Genomic DNA, 16547 nt, shown 5'->3' on the forward strand with positions numbered 1-16547 from the left:
TAACATCATCATCATCATCATCATTTATTTTGTCAATCTCGAATCGAACTTATCATCATCAAAGCCAATCTTATTGTTTATTTTGTGTCGAAACTTAGCAAGCGAGCCAGCATTCTGATTTAATTTAACCTTCGTCTGTCCCATTATTGAAATAACTTGGTTATTGTTTATTTTTTATTTGCACGCCAAATATTCCCTCTCCGTCTCTCTCTTTTTTTCCGATACAATCATGATCGGTAAAAGAAAAACCAGACAACCAACGTGCTGCATGGCGAAAATGGGTCGGTCATTGGGGAGCGGGATTACCTTGGCATGTAAGCCCGGCTGTCGAGGCTACGTATTTTCTTGTACAACGTTCTAAGGGATCATTTGGGAATCGGGGGCAGGGCCAGAGAAACCCGAATCGGCGAGGTCCTTTCTTCACATTCGGGTCGCTGGCTTTTCCTTACACCTTCTCCTCGTGCTACCCTCTGGCGAGCGGGCGTAGTCTCATAGACGAGACGGGGACCTTGCTGAACAGGTCCGCGCCCAGAGCGGGGTATATTTTTTTTTTTTCGGGACTTCTTTTTTTTCAGGAGGGGAAATATGGTTGGGTCTCAGTCTCACGACACGACATAATGGGGGTTGGTCTTAGTTGGGTCACTCAAAGGGGCGGGGCGGTACCGGGGGTGAGCTGACGAGAGCAATGGAAACGGAGACATCTAGCTTTGTTTTTTTTTTTCCTTTCTTTCCTACATATTTTTTTTTCCTAGTATTATTTTTTTTTGTTTTTCCCCCATGGAAGGGGCGGCAACTCAAGCCAAAGGGCGGTTTATTGGATGTGTGAGACTCATCATACGAGAATGACGAAGATATGTCACGGACAAACAGCACACCGGGGCGGCATGAAGAACAGGCAGCTTACCAGTAGCTGAGAAAGGGACATGTTCTTTTTTGGGGGGAGGGGAACAGCATAGCATAGGCATAGCAGAGCGATCCATGGTTGGAGCTCACTTGCGGCTGTTCGTCTTGTAACTCATCAGTCAGTTTATTAGCGAAACGTCAAGATGAACATGAAAAACCCCCAAGCAACCATGCAAAACATCAGTCCCACCAAGTAAAAAAAAAAATTTTATTAAAAAACTTTGCAAATAATGTGACTGTAGATGCAATGATGCCATTTTCCCCATATGTCTAGGAGTCGTAAGTCTGGTAACGAATAAACGAAGGTAACCAAGAAAATAGAATGAATGTTTAGAGGTGCTGAACCAACTACTGTAACTAACAGGGTAGATGTACCCAACTAACATGAACCCACTAACAAGCTAGCTACCTTGTTCCCTACCTACCTAGGTACACATGCCGAGCATATGCACGATACGGGTACATTAGGTCAGAAATGTCAGATCAGATGGGGGGGAGGGGGAGAGGATAGAAGGGGGGGGGTGTGTGCTTCCACTTGCCTAAAGCGGGTGTTAGCCAAGTTTTGCGACGATGACGGTTCGGTTCGGTTCAGTTCAGTTCGTCCTTGGGTTGGTTGTGTATGGTAGGCTAATGTTTTATTTGCTTGGGCTTGGGGATTGGGGATTGGGGATTGGGAAGCGCAGCGTTTCGCTTTGGCTTTGGCTTTGGCTTTTGGTTCTTCCCCACGTATGCGGCCGGGTCGGGGCGCAGCAGCAGCAGCAGCAGCAGTGGTATGTAGCAAGTGACATATTTTCTTCTTTTTCTTTTCGGGTGGCATGAGGAATTGTTTATTCATTGGAGGTTAAGTGTATTATTCTATTGTGTTCTATATTATAATACTATATAGTTTATTCCGATTTAATATCTTACCTTGATGATATGATGATGCCCATGATGGATGTAAGTGGATATACATAGGGATATAGCTGCAGTATGTTAGATACACTACAAATATAGGTAGATATCCCCCCCGCGTCGGGCGTGGAGCTAATAGGGAACGAGGGACGAGCGCCCATTACTAGTCTGCTGCAGAAGCTCACATGCGCTGCTACTTTTGGGATTCCTATCCATTTTCTTCATCCACCTGTCCGTCTTGTCTTGTGTATTTTCCCTCGTCTCTTTCTTTTCTCGTGAATATATCCGAGCATTGCCATTACATACATACATACATACCTCATACGTACGTACATATATACATACATACGTACATGTCAGTTGGGTAGGTAGGTAGGTAGCTAAGGTAAAAAAGGTTGGGTCGGAAGGCCAGTGGGAGCGGCCGTCACGGCGCATATATAGGTAGGTATGAGCAGTTCCAAGACAGGAACGCGCAGCGGTAGGTAACGGCAGACGGGCGGGTGTGTAGTAGTTGCGGAGCGCTAACATATAGGTAATATATTACGAAGCGGCCGTGTAGGCGGCCCGTTTTGTTAGCCAGTGTGATGTGCAATTATGTACAGATGATGATATTCTAATGTGGTGTAAGTGGTGTAAGTCTTGTATGCCATAATGTCATAGATGCATGTATGTCTCACTCCCTACTTACATACAGAATTGATAGTCTTGTTAGTAATAAATAACAATGGCAACATGTCCAGAGAAGAAATCGAAGAAATCGAATTCGCGCTGGCGTGACTTCAATTCACCCACCCACCACTCACTTACAACTAGCCAACCTACCATATCTCTTCCCCTCGCCCATACACACGGGCCACCCTCACCCATATCCACATAAATAAAATATAGGTACCGTACGCGCGCCTATACACGCCCACATGCTGTCTCAAACACGGGACCCGGAGGAGTCTGCAGGCTATGTAGAGCGAGGTTAGATGTTGTTTGTAGCGTGGGAGCTCGGACTCGTCATAGGGGGTGGGTTGGTGGTTGGTGGTTTGTTCACGCGAGACAGAAACTGCGGTCCAGACGAGCGCGAAGAGGGTGGGTGGCCTATGAGGGGGCTGCCCTGGTCTCGTGGTTGACAGCTGGCCCCTCCTTAACTAACGAGGGCAGACCTATTCCCGTTGGTGGGTAGGTATACATATTCAGGCAGACGGGCCTATAGGCTCTCCGTATAGGTAGGTAATTATTGGGATTTGGAAACTTACCTAGCTAAACTAACGCTCGGAGGGGTTGGTTCGGTAGCTAGGTATGTATGTATACATAATGTAGGATGTATGTGAGATCACAAGTAAGATCGGAAGACGGGATGTTCGCATCTTCCTCATCATCCATCTATCCATCCATCTGCTCCATATGCTGCCAATTTTAGTCGGCGGGTTTGTTTTTGCTTACTCCTCGGCATACCTTCACCATACTTTACCTCACCTCACCTTACCTCCCTCCCTTCCCCTAGCAGCACACACACACCACCACCAACAATCATATTATGTATGTGTGCATATACATACATACATACATACAAGACAAAACTGGACACCAAAATGCAAAAAAAGGGCTATGCATAGGACATCAATATCCAGGCACACGGCTTATAATGTCTCGCCCTGTGATCCAAGCCCACTCCCGGAATGGCACAGAGGCTTTTCCCAACGGCAGCAAACGCAACGTACAACAACGCCCCTATTCAACGGCCAATTTCGTCCGACGCGTTCGTCGCCAACGACCAGGCAGCCGGGACTTTTGGCCGTTCGGAGGGGGCGCCCGGGGGGGGAGCACAAAATACGGCTAGCTGCTTGTCTCGGTGCTTGGCCTTTGCCTACCTGTTACTATCGTACCATCATGCCATCGTCCGACCTGCGGCGACCAGTCGTCCTTCAGTCCTGAGTCTTGTCATATGCGGCACTTTATTTATCATCCTCCCCTTTTCCCCATGGGGTAGGGAGATGACTAGTCCACTTGTCAGGCCTGAGATTCAAGGGCTAGTATCACGTATATGAAGGTACGATTAGTAAAAGCGCATAGATTGGCTGTTATTGATTCCACCGAGATGAATATCGACTAATAAAATCGGACTGATATTGCTAGTGTATATGTAGCTAGGTACCTAAGGTATGCTTACCGCCGGTTAGCACGAATAGGGGCTTCCATGAATTCTTCAGACAAGTCCCTTCACTAACTAACTCCCAACCCTGCCTCCGTAGCAAATTAGTCATAAATAACAAACCGTATCACCACGTAGCTATCCGGCTTTGTTCCCTCTGTGTATACGTCGTATTTCCATTTCTACGATCGGCATACCTGACCTGTCACGTAAGTCCCGATGCGCTCCAGAGAAATCTATCACAAACCCGCGAAGCCTATCGTCCTACGTCCCTCTTGGCCAAGCACCCAAGTAAAATATACCTACCTACCTACATACCTACCCACTTACATACATAGAAAAGCGACAAATCGAATACCGTCGCGCAAGTGACACGGGATCGCCAGACTATCAGAATCCCACGATACCCAGGTAGGTAAGGTAAGTTTTCTCATCCCGGCATCCGGTCAAGACGCACGGAACGCCATTGGCGGGAAGCTCTACTGCTGCTGCTGCTGCTGCTGCTGCTATCTGATCTACAACGTGCTGCAGAAGAGACAAAGAAAGGGGGGTCTGATAAAGATGGTGGACGATGACGGGTCTGTGATAAGGGCTAGTTAACGTGCTGTATATACCTACCTACCTATGTACGCACGCACCTATATACATACACATATACATAGGTATACATATATGTATATACCTACGTGCGTACGGCAGCAAAACGGACGCTGCGCAGAAGGAACCTTACCCGGACTGCGAGCGAGAAACTTGCGATATGATACGTAAGAATATCGGTAAATACCTACCTACATACCTACCTACCTGAAGTTATGCACTCAAGGTATGGAGGTAGGTAAACATGTACGTAGGTAGATATGTAAATACCTACCTATGTATCTCAAGCATGCTACGTATGACAAGAAAGAAGGTCACCCGGGGAAAAGAAAACCTCCCTGTAAGACGTTTCGCAGCATCGTGCCATCCGGGAACACGCGGTAGCTATCCGGGCCCGTAGGTTAGGAATTGCTCTACATACATACATACAGCAGCAGCAGCAGCGAAGATAAAGTGAAACCTCTGGAGTCCGGGGGATAAGAGGCAGACAGACAGACAGATAAACACCGTTTATGCGCCCAGTTACACTACCTACAACTTACAACCTACCTACCTACCTACCTATGCTCTCAGCCCCTCGCGTCGCACACGTTGCGAAGATGAGACGATACGATAGCAAGTAAAGCTGCCTACCTACCTAGGTAGTAGACCGGGCAATACCTCCCGGAAACGGATTTCATCGGGTGGTAGTCAAGTCAGTCAGTCCTGTCCAAGTTTGATAAAAAGCCGTTTTAGTTCGTAGGTTCGTAGATGACGACGATATTATTATTAAAAGAGCTCAGCCAACCGGTGCTGACTGTACCCCGCGCAAAGGGGGGCAGGACGGCGAGGGAGATAGCCTACTTGGCTATCTCGTCGCTAGCTAAACCTGAGGCTCATTCATCACGGTTACGTGCCTACATCACGATGACCATGTATGTATGTATCTCATGTATGTATATGTAGGTAGGCTCTCCAAGCCCAAGAGTCGATGTGCAAGGACCGATATATTAAGATATAAGTATGAAACAAATTGCGGGCGGGTTAAATCAGCCGCATGTATTCTCCACACGGGAAAGACGCCTTAAAGAACAGCCAGGCCAGGTGCAGGTGGGAGGCAGAGGGATGGGGAACCGAACCGGGCACGAGTTCTCCTCGACGATCGGTTCAAGAACAGTCAAATCGGCCTCGACTGACCGCCAAACAAGCAAGTCAACCTAGTCAACCTAGCCAACCAAGCATTCCAATTAATTATCAACCCGCATATCCATCCCCATTGGTAAATTCCAGCTTCGAACCCAGTAAGAGGCGGCTGTTGAGATACCCCAAAGTGCACATTTAGCTATCGAATGCCCAGGTAAAAACCCATAAAACCCGTAAAGCCAAGGCCGATCACAACGATGGCGTATGCAAGAACCAGAAGTATCTGACCATCTTCACACCCCCTTTTTCTCACTTGCTCGTCCTTTCTCGGCGCCCTCCTGCTACATACTATGGTAAGACAAGAACAGAACAATAAATATGCATTCCCCCACAATCGTCATTGCATATGCAAAGGTGATGCACAGCATCTCTAGTTGCTACCGGCTGCGCCCATTCTGAAGAAACCCCGCGAATGAAGCAAAAGCAAGAGGAGAACAAATAATAATAAAATCTCATCTTCCGTTTTCCTCGACGCCTAGGCGGATTCGCTCCTCCTATCGTCATGTTTGCGAGTGCTTGTCTCGGTAACCGAACCTACTGCTGAGAAACCCGTATCCATTGCGCTAGGATGCCGTGATAGGGGCTACACGGGCTGCTGGGGACGCTATGTATCCAATTGGCGAATAATCATCTCCATCTCTACCAGCCTATCATACGTAGAGTAGTCATCGTCGGTCCAGGAGGGGCATACTGCTTATTTCTTCTTGGAGTTCGTAGGATTATACTTGTCCTTCCAAATCCTGCATCCCGTGCGTCATTGGTTAGTAAAAATAATGTTACACTCGTAGGTAGATGGGTATATGCTAGATTCGGAGAAGCTCGGCAAAGCGAGACGGAGTGTAGGACAGCGCAGAGTTAAGGTAGATCAGAGTAAACAAAACCGGACTGCTCCGCTGCAACTGAGGCATTTACATTGGATATGGACGTGGGACGGTAGCAAGCGCCATACGAGGGTAAGAATGGAATTGAGGAAACGAAGAGCGACATTTCCCGGATTCGGTGAAAGATGAGGCTCTGATTCGTTTAGACCCCAACTCGGCGACCCGTTTTCGCGGCCGTCTTTTGATGGAGACTGAGCCCAAAAAGAGCAAAAAGCGAACCCTTGTTCTAGACCCGCTCGGAGCCTTGTTGTCAAAAGGGAAAATAAAAAGACAGGGCGAACTTCTGCAAATATGTCCGGAAAGACGGACAGCCTATCGTCTACCCCGAAGACCACTCACCCGCAACGGCCGGGGTCTCGTAGCTTTTTGCTGTGCCGCCGACGTACGGGACGAAACGACAAAGGAGAAAGGGCTCGCCAAGAGAAAATAAAGACTAGTCATACGAGTAGCTTACGAGAAAGGGATAATAAATGTGACACTTACCATGTATTTCCTAGCGTCTTGTTGCCGTTCTCCTCCGCCAGACGGTAGTACCTTGCTGCAGCATACTAAAGGGGAAGCATACAGTTAGTCTCATGTGATTTTTCCCCCTTCCTTCCTTAGGCACGCAGATGGGACGGGATGTTAGGGCGAGTTAGGTGCTCCGAGAGCTGTCGCCCCTGGGTGTGCGATTCTGATTTGCGGCTGGAAGCAAGCCTCATTGCTGCCCAACGGGACGGGATCGTGATTTAGGGCCGAGAAGCAGAGCTGCTTTAGCTTGCCGCTACTGCTTCGGAGACAAGACATCCTGATCTAACCCCGGAAGCTAAGCGAGCGAGCTGACCAGACAAGCCACAATGTAGGCCACATGAGGCTGACACTTCATCATGCCTAGCTGTCGCTCGCGTGGTGTGGTAGTGGTGAGCTTTGGGCAGAGACGTGAGGCGCCGGATTTGGAAGTGATACGTAGCGAAGAGAGGTAATAGATAGACAGCGAGGAGACCTAGCTTCGCGCCTAACACGTACCTTGTCTTTCTTGCATCCAAAACCCTCCAGATAGCACCAGGCGACTTCATTCATGGCATCTGCGTACACCGAGGAACATGCCCTTGTCAGCCTATCCCATCACCAAGTCCGTTCGAGCAACGGTATTGCCTGCTTTCGACGAGGTCGAACCACTCACCAGTATCTCCAAGGTTGGCCGCTGTCTCGTAGTACTGCCCGACGGTAACCATTAGTCGATTTGATCATCATAAAAAAACAGCGGGACTTGAGACGAGGTCTGGCTGGTGGGTACAAGGTGTCGTCCCCTTCTCCTCAGCACTCCTCCACCCACTTGACCTCCGTTATGCTTCAATAATGAAACGGTAATGGTGTTGGTGGCCCACCTGCTTAGCAGCGACTGGATCTCGCGGTATGCCCCAGCCGTGGCGGAAGCAATTCGCCAATTCGAAGATAGCTAGGACGAGTTCTCCCTTAGCGGCACCTCCTTTCTTTAGGCCCGCCTGTAGCGCCATGCTCTCGACCGCTGCCGCATTCGACGCTGCCGCCGACAGGTAGGTGATAGCTCGTTCGGGATCTGGATCGCAACCCCAGCCGTGCCTAAAGCTCCGCCAAAGCACGAAGGCAGGATGTTAGCTTCTCTGAACGTACTCTTGTCTTCTTCCGTAGTGGTACTTCGTGTTCGTATGTGAGCAACTTTGCCACCATCGCTCCATTCGCTTGTGTAATCTATCTAGCTACCCATAGCTACACAGAGGCCGTAAGTCTCTCTCGCTCTTCCTCTTTCGAGAAAACAGGAAAAGAGATCAGGGGCTTTCTCTAGACGGGTCTAGACGTAGCCATGTGCCAGTGAGACACGCATGAGACGAGATGAGACGCGATGCGATGCGATGCGGTGCGATGATTCCATAAATAGCAATGAAACGACCATGGTGGCGATCCAACTACTGACCTTAGAGCAAGACCGTAAAGAACCTGGCTTAGGGGGTTATTCGCGCCCTGGGGATCGGCCAGGCGCCCAAACAGCTGCGTAGACTGGTCGAGCTGCCCATCCTCGTGCAATCGGATGGCTTCCTGAATGTTGTCGTCTATCACCTTTGACGAGACTACGCCGTCCGTCTTGTGTCCGTTTCCGTTTCCCCCGTCATCGCGCAGCCGCAGTCCAGCCAATTCTGCGGAGGGCGAAGGAGACGGCGACCGAGACGGCGACACGACACCAGGCGATCTGCTGCCCCGGCGTTGCCCTCTCTCGTTCGCTTCGGCTAGTATCGTCGCTCTCTTCTCCCATTGTCCCTCGTATGCGTCCTTGTCTACACCCGCCCCTCCGACTCCTCCTTGGCCGCCACCGGATCCATCTTCGGCCGAGACGTTGATTTGCGGTAGATTTTCGGGCACGTAGTCGGACGTAGGCGGGGCTTTAGACAGGTGTAGGCGCTGTGATAGGCGGTGGTGGCCACTGGGTTGATTGCGCGAGGAGCCGTCGTTCTGGACCGAGGATGTGCTGCTGCCCCGCGATCGCGGCCTGAAGACGTCAAGACTACGGCGCGTCTTCGAAGGGGACGTTACGGCTTCTTTGGCTGTTAGGTAATTGTTATTGCCGTTAGATCCCCTCGGGTAACTCGGAGGATGAATGATCTCTTGAGTGGTTGTATCAGACCGTATGAAGGTAAACTCGGGTCCGGCGAGTCTATCTAAAGTTTCGCGATCTACGCCGCCGCCATGACCACCACCATCTAATTGATCTTTCTTTTTGATAAGATCGCGTATCCCCATGGCTTACCTAATTCAACACTTTTATCTTTTTTTTCAAAGGGTAGTGTAGTTATTGTTAAACCAAAGAAAGGTTGTATATATATAAACACGATAATCTAGTTGTAATAGTTGTAATCTACGAATATAGTTGCAGAAGTTGGAAAACAAAAATAATTAATGGAACCCGATTCCAATTGAAGGCAGTCATTTCCTTCTTTAATAGGCCTCCATTATTCAAGCTGTTAGCCCATTCCATTCAGCCCCAGCTTACCGCCGAGCTTTGAGCAACCTTAAAAAGGGGGGCTGTGATTTCCGCCGTTGAATAAAACGAATAAAACATGCTACTTTCCCCTATTTTGGCCCTTCGAGTAACAAAGGGAAACTACGAAGTACGCCTTTGTTTCAATCCTCGTGCCATTTGCCAAGTTTTGGTAGTACCAGTTTCATACTTTCATAGAGACTGGACCCTAAGCTATTGGAGCTATTGGGGCTATTGGCGGGGTTAACCATAGTACAATTATAGACCTACCTATTCAAGTCCCATAGCCAAGTCTTATAGGCTATCATCAAGGGTCAAGAATTCACATGTGAAAACAATCAAGTACTCCAAGTACTCCTTAATCACTCTCAAGATGCCATCATGATAATACAATATATTTATTTTTTATTGTAATTGACTATCTTTTGTTCTTTTTTTTCTTCCACTCAGGGTATCAACTCCTAACCGTCGCCTAAGGCGAAACGCATCGCAATGGGTATCACGAACTGTTGTACGAATAAGGCAACCTTCAAACGCCAACGGCCGTGATATGTGCCGTCTAGATGCTAGCTGATGAGCCAGAAACCGATTCTAAGAAAGGCAGTACATAATCGCCTTGGCAATACAGGCTTTGTCCAAACGAGCCACATCTTCAATGCCTAGATAGTTAGTAAGAAACCACCGAGGCTTGTTAAAATCCAATGTAATCCCTTTGCTGGACAAAATCGAGGTCCTCTGCGCCATCGTTTTTGACAAACTCCTCAACCTCATCAGAGTCGATGTCATCGCTGTCTGCTGCAGCGTCATCGTCGTCGCTAGATACGTCTGTATCCTCAGGAGATGCGCGGTTGTTTGCTTTTCGAAGGACACTCGCCCTTTCGATGTGAAGCCGCTTACAACCCTTGAGCTTACATACGCCGGTGTTGCTGAAGTCAGGACACTCGAATACATGGCGGTCAGGACATTGCGCTCCTTTCTCGCAGTATCCATAAATTCCAAAGGATCGGCATACGGGGTCTGTTGGGGAGTGTGCCGCATGGACATATGAGCACGAGGTGTTGTGGCAATTGCCCTTGGCGAAATGCACGCAGAGAGGGGTTCTCTCTTCTGTAATGTCATGTGAAAGGTCACAAGCGTCACCTTGTAGACATTTACCCTTTAAAAGATACTCTCGGCAGATGGCCGTCTTGGAAGCATCGTGGATATACCGACATCCAGGGCCTTTCGGGCATGATCCTACAACGAATCGTTAGTATCTCTACCGGGGGTCTTACCACACCGCAGGTCTCCACGAGTCGCGAGATGGGCTTTTTCGTAGTATGAAGGAAGACGATACCGGTCCATGAAAAGGTCTTGCACTGCTCGTTGACCTTCTTAACTCCGCCAGCAAATCTACCAACAGTGTTGCGTTAGCAAGAGATTCAGATCTACTTGAGAATACATACCGCTGGGCTTTTACGACACCGTGTCTCACAAGATTGCCGTGCTTAGTACGATGAAATTTGACACCACCGATTGATGTCACTTTGGGGGTAGCCGAAGGGGGGTTTACGTCGTCTAATAATTAAATGTTAGCTATTAAACGTTGCACCTGCATATCTATACGGGAAAATGCTCACCGGGTGCTTTCACAAGTTTGCTGCCTTGCTGCACGATTCGAAAGAGAATGCCATCCAACACAACCTCGTATTGGGAAGCTGGTGTGGATGCACTAGGAAGCCCAACGGGTTTACCATTAGCACCACTCTGAAGCACACTGTTCATAAAAACAGTCTTCTCGCGGTTGTTCCGTTGAAACTGCTTCTGGCGATGAGTCTGCTCTATGGCACTGGCGCGTTGCTGCGATTCCTTCTCGTATACAGAAGTGTTGATCAGCTGCATATGACGGTCGGTCTTGGTGACCCACGACGGAGACGCAGGATCGGAAGCCTCGTTGGTGGTATCACTACTATCGGCTGCAGGTCGAGATTGTCCATTGAGAACCAGAGTCTTGTTGCGATAGGTCGGGAGGGGTCTGCCACGTCCGCCACGATAGCCTCCACGAGGATACGGGGCAGCACGATAATGGGATGCTCGGGAAGGGGGGTTAGGATCTTCGGTATATTAGCATCTCTAATGATGATAAACAATTGGCGTGATCAAATAAGTTTTCATACCCGAATTCACGCCATCGCGCTGGGCTTTGTGGCGATTAATTTGACCTGGTTTTAAATGAGTAAAATATACTTAGAACATAGATGCCATGGTAAACGTACCAGCTAATTTGCTGATCTTAGCCATCAGCTCTTGATCTTCGGGTGTTGACATGTTTGCGACTAGGTGATGAGACGTAAGTCAGGTACTAGAAGTTAGAGAAAATGCCGCGTCGATCGTAAGGAAATATGCTTGACGATGAAAAGGTTGACAGATAGGTGGAATGATATGTAGTGTAATAATGAATAATGTAATGTTTATCTGGAGCGCGACTTCCTTGCTTAGTGGCAAGAAGGAGAGAGAAATCGGTTAGGGTGGATTTCCGCAGTCGCAATGAACAAAGCCGGAATGCGTGAACAACACTGACAGTGATTCTAGTTAGGCGCAGTAATAGAATCACGGTCAATGAATTTAGAGGGCGGTTTATGATGCCTATTCTTGTGAATAGGGGAGTAAAGCAAACCTTTAACTAACGTCTTGTAACCTAAGAAGACTATATCGTGATGTTTTGCGATTGTGTGATGTCTAAGACGTAAATTGCGGCGCAAGGAAGGTTTCGGGCGGGTTGGTGGAAAGTAACAGGCTAGGTGGGGCACATTAACCTTATCTAACTTATCTAATCAGAACATCGGATCAAGAAGGCACCTACGTAGGTGGTAGGTACCTCATACCTACATCATAGGCAGCTAGCTAGCTGTACATTCAATTTCGAACTCCTGTATGATTACCTAAGTCCCTTTGAAGACCCACTCAATCAGAACTGCTTGCAGTGGACCAGTGGTGGCTGATTTACATCACTACATCATTAAGCTTCTTTTAGTCTTGACACGAGCCGCGCCTTTCAACATCAACATCCAACTGTTCCACCGCATCGCATCGCATCCACACGCCACATTTCTGGAGCAATCTAAATCGAAACCATTACAGCATACAACATACACCATCATTCGAAAGAGCTAAATCCCCTTCTTGACGCCCTTCCTATTGGATATAGCGGATACAGCCGTCAGCATGGCTGCACCCAGAGTCAAGCCCGAGCAGGGCATCAAGCCTGAGCCTAGCATCAAGTCCGAAGCTGATGATGTTGGCCCTTCCCCCGGAGCTATGTCGGAAGATGACATCTACGAAGACGCCGGAGATCTTGAGTTCTACGACCCGAGCGATTTGCAAGATGGATCAGTTTACTTGACCCACGTACCAAAATATCTTTACGATGCCTGGGCGAACATGGATGACAATGACGAAATTAGAATCGGTACTCTACGCCAGTGGTCAGAGGTCGGTCCAAATGGAGAATCAAAGGTGAATTAACACTCATCATTCCGAAACGCCTATAAACCCCAGCTAATCCCGTCATAGCCACGTATAGCTATCCTGTTGGACCATAAACTTGCGCCCCATCAGCAGATCCCCAAAGAATACAATTTGGAGGTTAAAGATATGAGCCTTACCAATACATTTCTATTCACTGAGCAAGATCTCCCTGGCTACAAATCGAAGCCTCAAGGAGCCAATAGCAATATTCCTCCATACCTCCGTCCGAAGCCAGAGCGTCCCCCGCAGAACGCGCAGACTGAGGGCGAAAAGCGTGGCCGTAAAGCCCGATTTCAACCCTATTACAGGAAGGCTATTCCCAGTCAGTGACGCATTTCCATCTACATCAGCATTCAGTTTCCGCTTCAGAACACTAATTGGTTGCAGAGAAAACGGTTCTTGCTGGTCGATTCCGCCACGAGCTGAACTGTCGACCGGCTTGGACAGAAGAGACTAAGCATTGGCTCAGCATAAGAAACAATGATGCGATGAAACCGAAGGCCACCACCACGCTTACCTCTACCGCAAGACCTACCGGTCTTATCCAAGCTGGCGCGCATGTTTCCAACGATAAATTTAGCAACTTTGTTGTAAGTCTTCTCTTGACACTAATCTCTAACCCTGCCAGTGCGCTAACATTTTCAGCGCACTGGTCCTGATGCCAAGAAGGGAACCAAGAAGCAGAAGGAAGAAAAGGCTGCTCGTTTACCGAAGAGCGAGCTGCGCGATCGTATCTTCAGATGCTTCGAGCAATTCAACTATTGGTCTATGAAAGCTTTCAAACAAGCACTAAACCAGCCGGAGGCTTGGCTACGAGAGAACTTGGAGGAGGTGGCAATCCTCCACAAGACCGGACGTTTTGCCAATCACTGGGAACTGAATTCAGATCACAAGGGAGGACTCAATGTCCTCGAAGCCAACGGTGCTGCACCTGATGCCGCTCCCGAAGAGGACGAATCGGAGTCTGACGCGGAGATGGAGGATGTTCTTCCATAATCGGAGCACGGGAGAGAGTTCCGTCGGGAGACACGAGTGACTAAAGGCCGTACGGCAAGGAAAAGGAGTTACGGCGTCTTTTACGGTTATGATACATACTTAGGGACCTTGTACCATAAATGATACCCTCGGCATCGCACAATCAGGACTGAGGTTTAGTGGTCAGAGTCTGCGCAAGTTCAGACTACATGAAATTCATCACTGCTGCGCAATAGACTTCGCAAAGTTTAGAGAGAAAGCGACATGTTTGTACATTGATCGATATGCGAAGCGGCAATCTGTTTCTAGTGTTTTTGATAGTTTGGTTTCTAACGTTGTTATGAGCCAGCTTTAGCAAATATTGACTCACTTGACATATTCATACTAAATGAATTGCTGTGTATTTTTTTCTTGGGCACATACTTGAACCTAGTAATGAATTCACTCGGTCAAGCTATCTTACGTCAAATTAAATATAGGACCCCTTTTCAAGACCCCATGTACTTCCGTACTCCTCATAAGAGCCCTGGAGATTCCTTACATTAGATATCTCCACAATTATATTACCTAACTCCAGCCAACCAAAACCGAAATAACAACGACCCCTTTTTCTCCTTTTCCCCACTCTCCATCATCCCCCTTCATGTACCTTGTATTCACATTCATAATGAGCATCTTCCTAGACTTCGATGGGACGATCACGGTGAAAGACACCGTAGGCGAACTAGCTAACTTCGCTCTGCGCGTTAGAGCAGACGAGGGCCAGGACCTGCAGAAGGAATGGGATGCCGTCGTCAACGCTTACGTCGACGACCATAGCGCGCATGTAGACGGGTACCATCCCCAGCCGCACGCGCGCAGTTTACCTGCCCAGGAAGTGGAGTTTCTGCGGCATACGAAGACGGTTGAGACGCGCTCGCTCGGCCGTATTAATGACTGTCGCCTCTTTAGAGGGATCAGTCCGACTGCTTTTCGCGAGGCTGGCCGGGACTTGGTTGGCAAGGGCACGATTACGCTCCGGTGTGGCTTTACCCGGTTTGTTCAGGAGAGGCTGAAGCAGGGCTGGCGCGTCTGGGTTCTCTCTGTGAACTGGAGTTCGGCGTTTATCGAGGGCGCGTGCGGCGAGCTGCCCGGCGTTAAAGTCATCGCGAACGATGTGCGCGAGGACGGGTCGGTTGCCGGGCCTCCTATATTGAACTCGGGGGGTGTGGATGGTGGTCATACCGGGGAGCCGAGGAATCTGACGAACTCGCATGATAAGCTAGATGCCATGAAAGCCGTGCTTGAAGCCGAGGGGCTGGTCGGGAAACCGTCCGTCTACTTCGGCGATTCAACGACTGATCTAGAGTGCTTGCTCGCGGCTGATATGGGGTTCGTTGTGTCGGATAAAGAAGACTCGTCGCTGTTGAAGACTCTTCGGAGGATAGGGAAAGATGTTCCTCATGTCCGGGATCAGGGTACGACGAGTAGTCTTGCGTGGACTTCAAATTATAGAGATATACCGGATGACAAGTTTATCCTTAGTTGAGAGAACGAATGAATTAACCCCTTTTTTTTTGGTAATTGTAGTCAATCTTTACTAGGTTATGTTGTTTGGTTTGTTTACTTGAGATGTATGTATGTTTAAGGTCGTTATTCAACAAGTTATTTTACTGGCACGGATTTTATACAAACCAGCATAACAGTCAATACATCCGATCGTAGCCTCTTAGGGTTCCTGTTATTTAACATGTTTTGTCAGATGTAATGAAGCTCCTGCTGCAAATATTTGCGCACTTATAGCACAATTTGCTATCCAACGCCCGCCGTTCGATTCGGGGGTAGATAAATCTTTCAATTATATGACTTTCTTTTCCTGCTTTTCTCACTTGACCTGATATAAATGATGATTGCCTACTATTGTAAGTAGACACCACCTCGTAAATACGCGTTGCCTTCCCGCCATCACACTTATTCCGAGACACAATTGCAAATCTTTTATTCAGCTTTTCCTTAAACCTCTTATCCAGCAAGCATATTGATATAAAATCTCCATGTTTGTCAACCTCTTCTCCTAGGCGTAGGCTATTAAAGGTGTGCAACACTTTTGTTACAGTTATAGTTCAAGCCTAGCAATCTGGATCTACCTCCTTTAAAGAAACGTTAGCCATGTCGCTAGAAAGTGAGCCTAGATTAAATCCCTTATACCATAAACAACTGTCTGAGGGAATTAGTGATCTCATCTCCTTCAAGCAAGGGCAATTGGACTATGGAAGGCGGGTAAAAAGTCTATAGCTGCAGTATGGCATGTCTATCCTAGTACGCTAGGGCACAGTGCTGAGCTGTGGGTTGGATTGGATGGTAGGTAATCGTGAAGAAATCCTCGAGATTATTATAGCGGGAAACTTAGATTTCGAAATAATCAGACTCCTATGCCTATTAATTCTACCTCAATTCATGCTAATCTTGTCTAAAATTATATTATAAAAACGGT

At 48.1% G+C, this 16547-nt stretch overlaps 4 protein-coding genes across 4 annotated transcripts; 2 read left to right on the plus strand and 2 right to left on the minus strand.

Annotated features, from left to right (window-relative positions):
* Positions 1-6437: 6437 nt before the first annotated feature.
* Positions 6438-9518, minus strand: F4817DRAFT_341694 (HCP-like protein). Its single transcript, XM_049303791.1, has 5 exons — positions 8534-9518; positions 7968-8181; positions 7763-7796; positions 7606-7664; positions 6438-7148 (listed from the first exon to the last, which is right to left on the minus strand). The coding sequence occupies exons 1-5, from the start codon at positions 9352-9354 to the stop codon at positions 7080-7082; spliced, it is 1197 nt and encodes a 398-aa protein (XP_049157771.1). The 5' UTR covers positions 9355-9518; the 3' UTR covers positions 6438-7079.
* Positions 9519-10283: 765 nt separating this feature from the next.
* F4817DRAFT_317194 (uncharacterized protein) lies at positions 10284-11899 on the minus strand (the record flags this gene model as incomplete). The annotated part of the gene is made up of 6 exons (XM_049300773.1): positions 10284-10828; positions 10872-10984; positions 11038-11149; positions 11212-11685; positions 11749-11793; positions 11848-11899. 6 exons carry the CDS (start codon positions 11897-11899, stop codon positions 10284-10286), a joined length of 1341 nt encoding a protein of 446 aa, XP_049157772.1.
* A 619-nt stretch (positions 11900-12518) lies between these two features.
* F4817DRAFT_341707 (transcription initiation factor IIF, beta subunit-domain-containing protein) lies at positions 12519-14700 on the plus strand. The gene is made up of 4 exons (XM_049303792.1): positions 12519-13087; positions 13145-13421; positions 13487-13689; positions 13745-14700. The coding sequence occupies exons 1-4, from the start codon at positions 12797-12799 to the stop codon at positions 14093-14095; spliced, it is 1122 nt and encodes a 373-aa protein (XP_049157773.1). The 5' UTR covers positions 12519-12796; the 3' UTR covers positions 14096-14700.
* On the plus strand, positions 14701-15797 carry F4817DRAFT_341708 (HAD-like domain-containing protein). The gene has a single exon (XM_049303793.1). It carries the CDS (start codon positions 14718-14720, stop codon positions 15600-15602), a length of 885 nt encoding a protein of 294 aa, XP_049157774.1. The 5' UTR covers positions 14701-14717; the 3' UTR covers positions 15603-15797.
* The last annotated feature ends 750 nt before the right edge of the window (positions 15798-16547 follow it).

Source organism: Daldinia loculata, assembly GCF_022478755.1.
Source record: "Daldinia loculata strain CBS 113971 unplaced genomic scaffold F4817scaffold_34, whole genome shotgun sequence".
Taxonomy (NCBI): Eukaryota; Fungi; Ascomycota; class Sordariomycetes; order Xylariales; family Hypoxylaceae; genus Daldinia; species Daldinia loculata.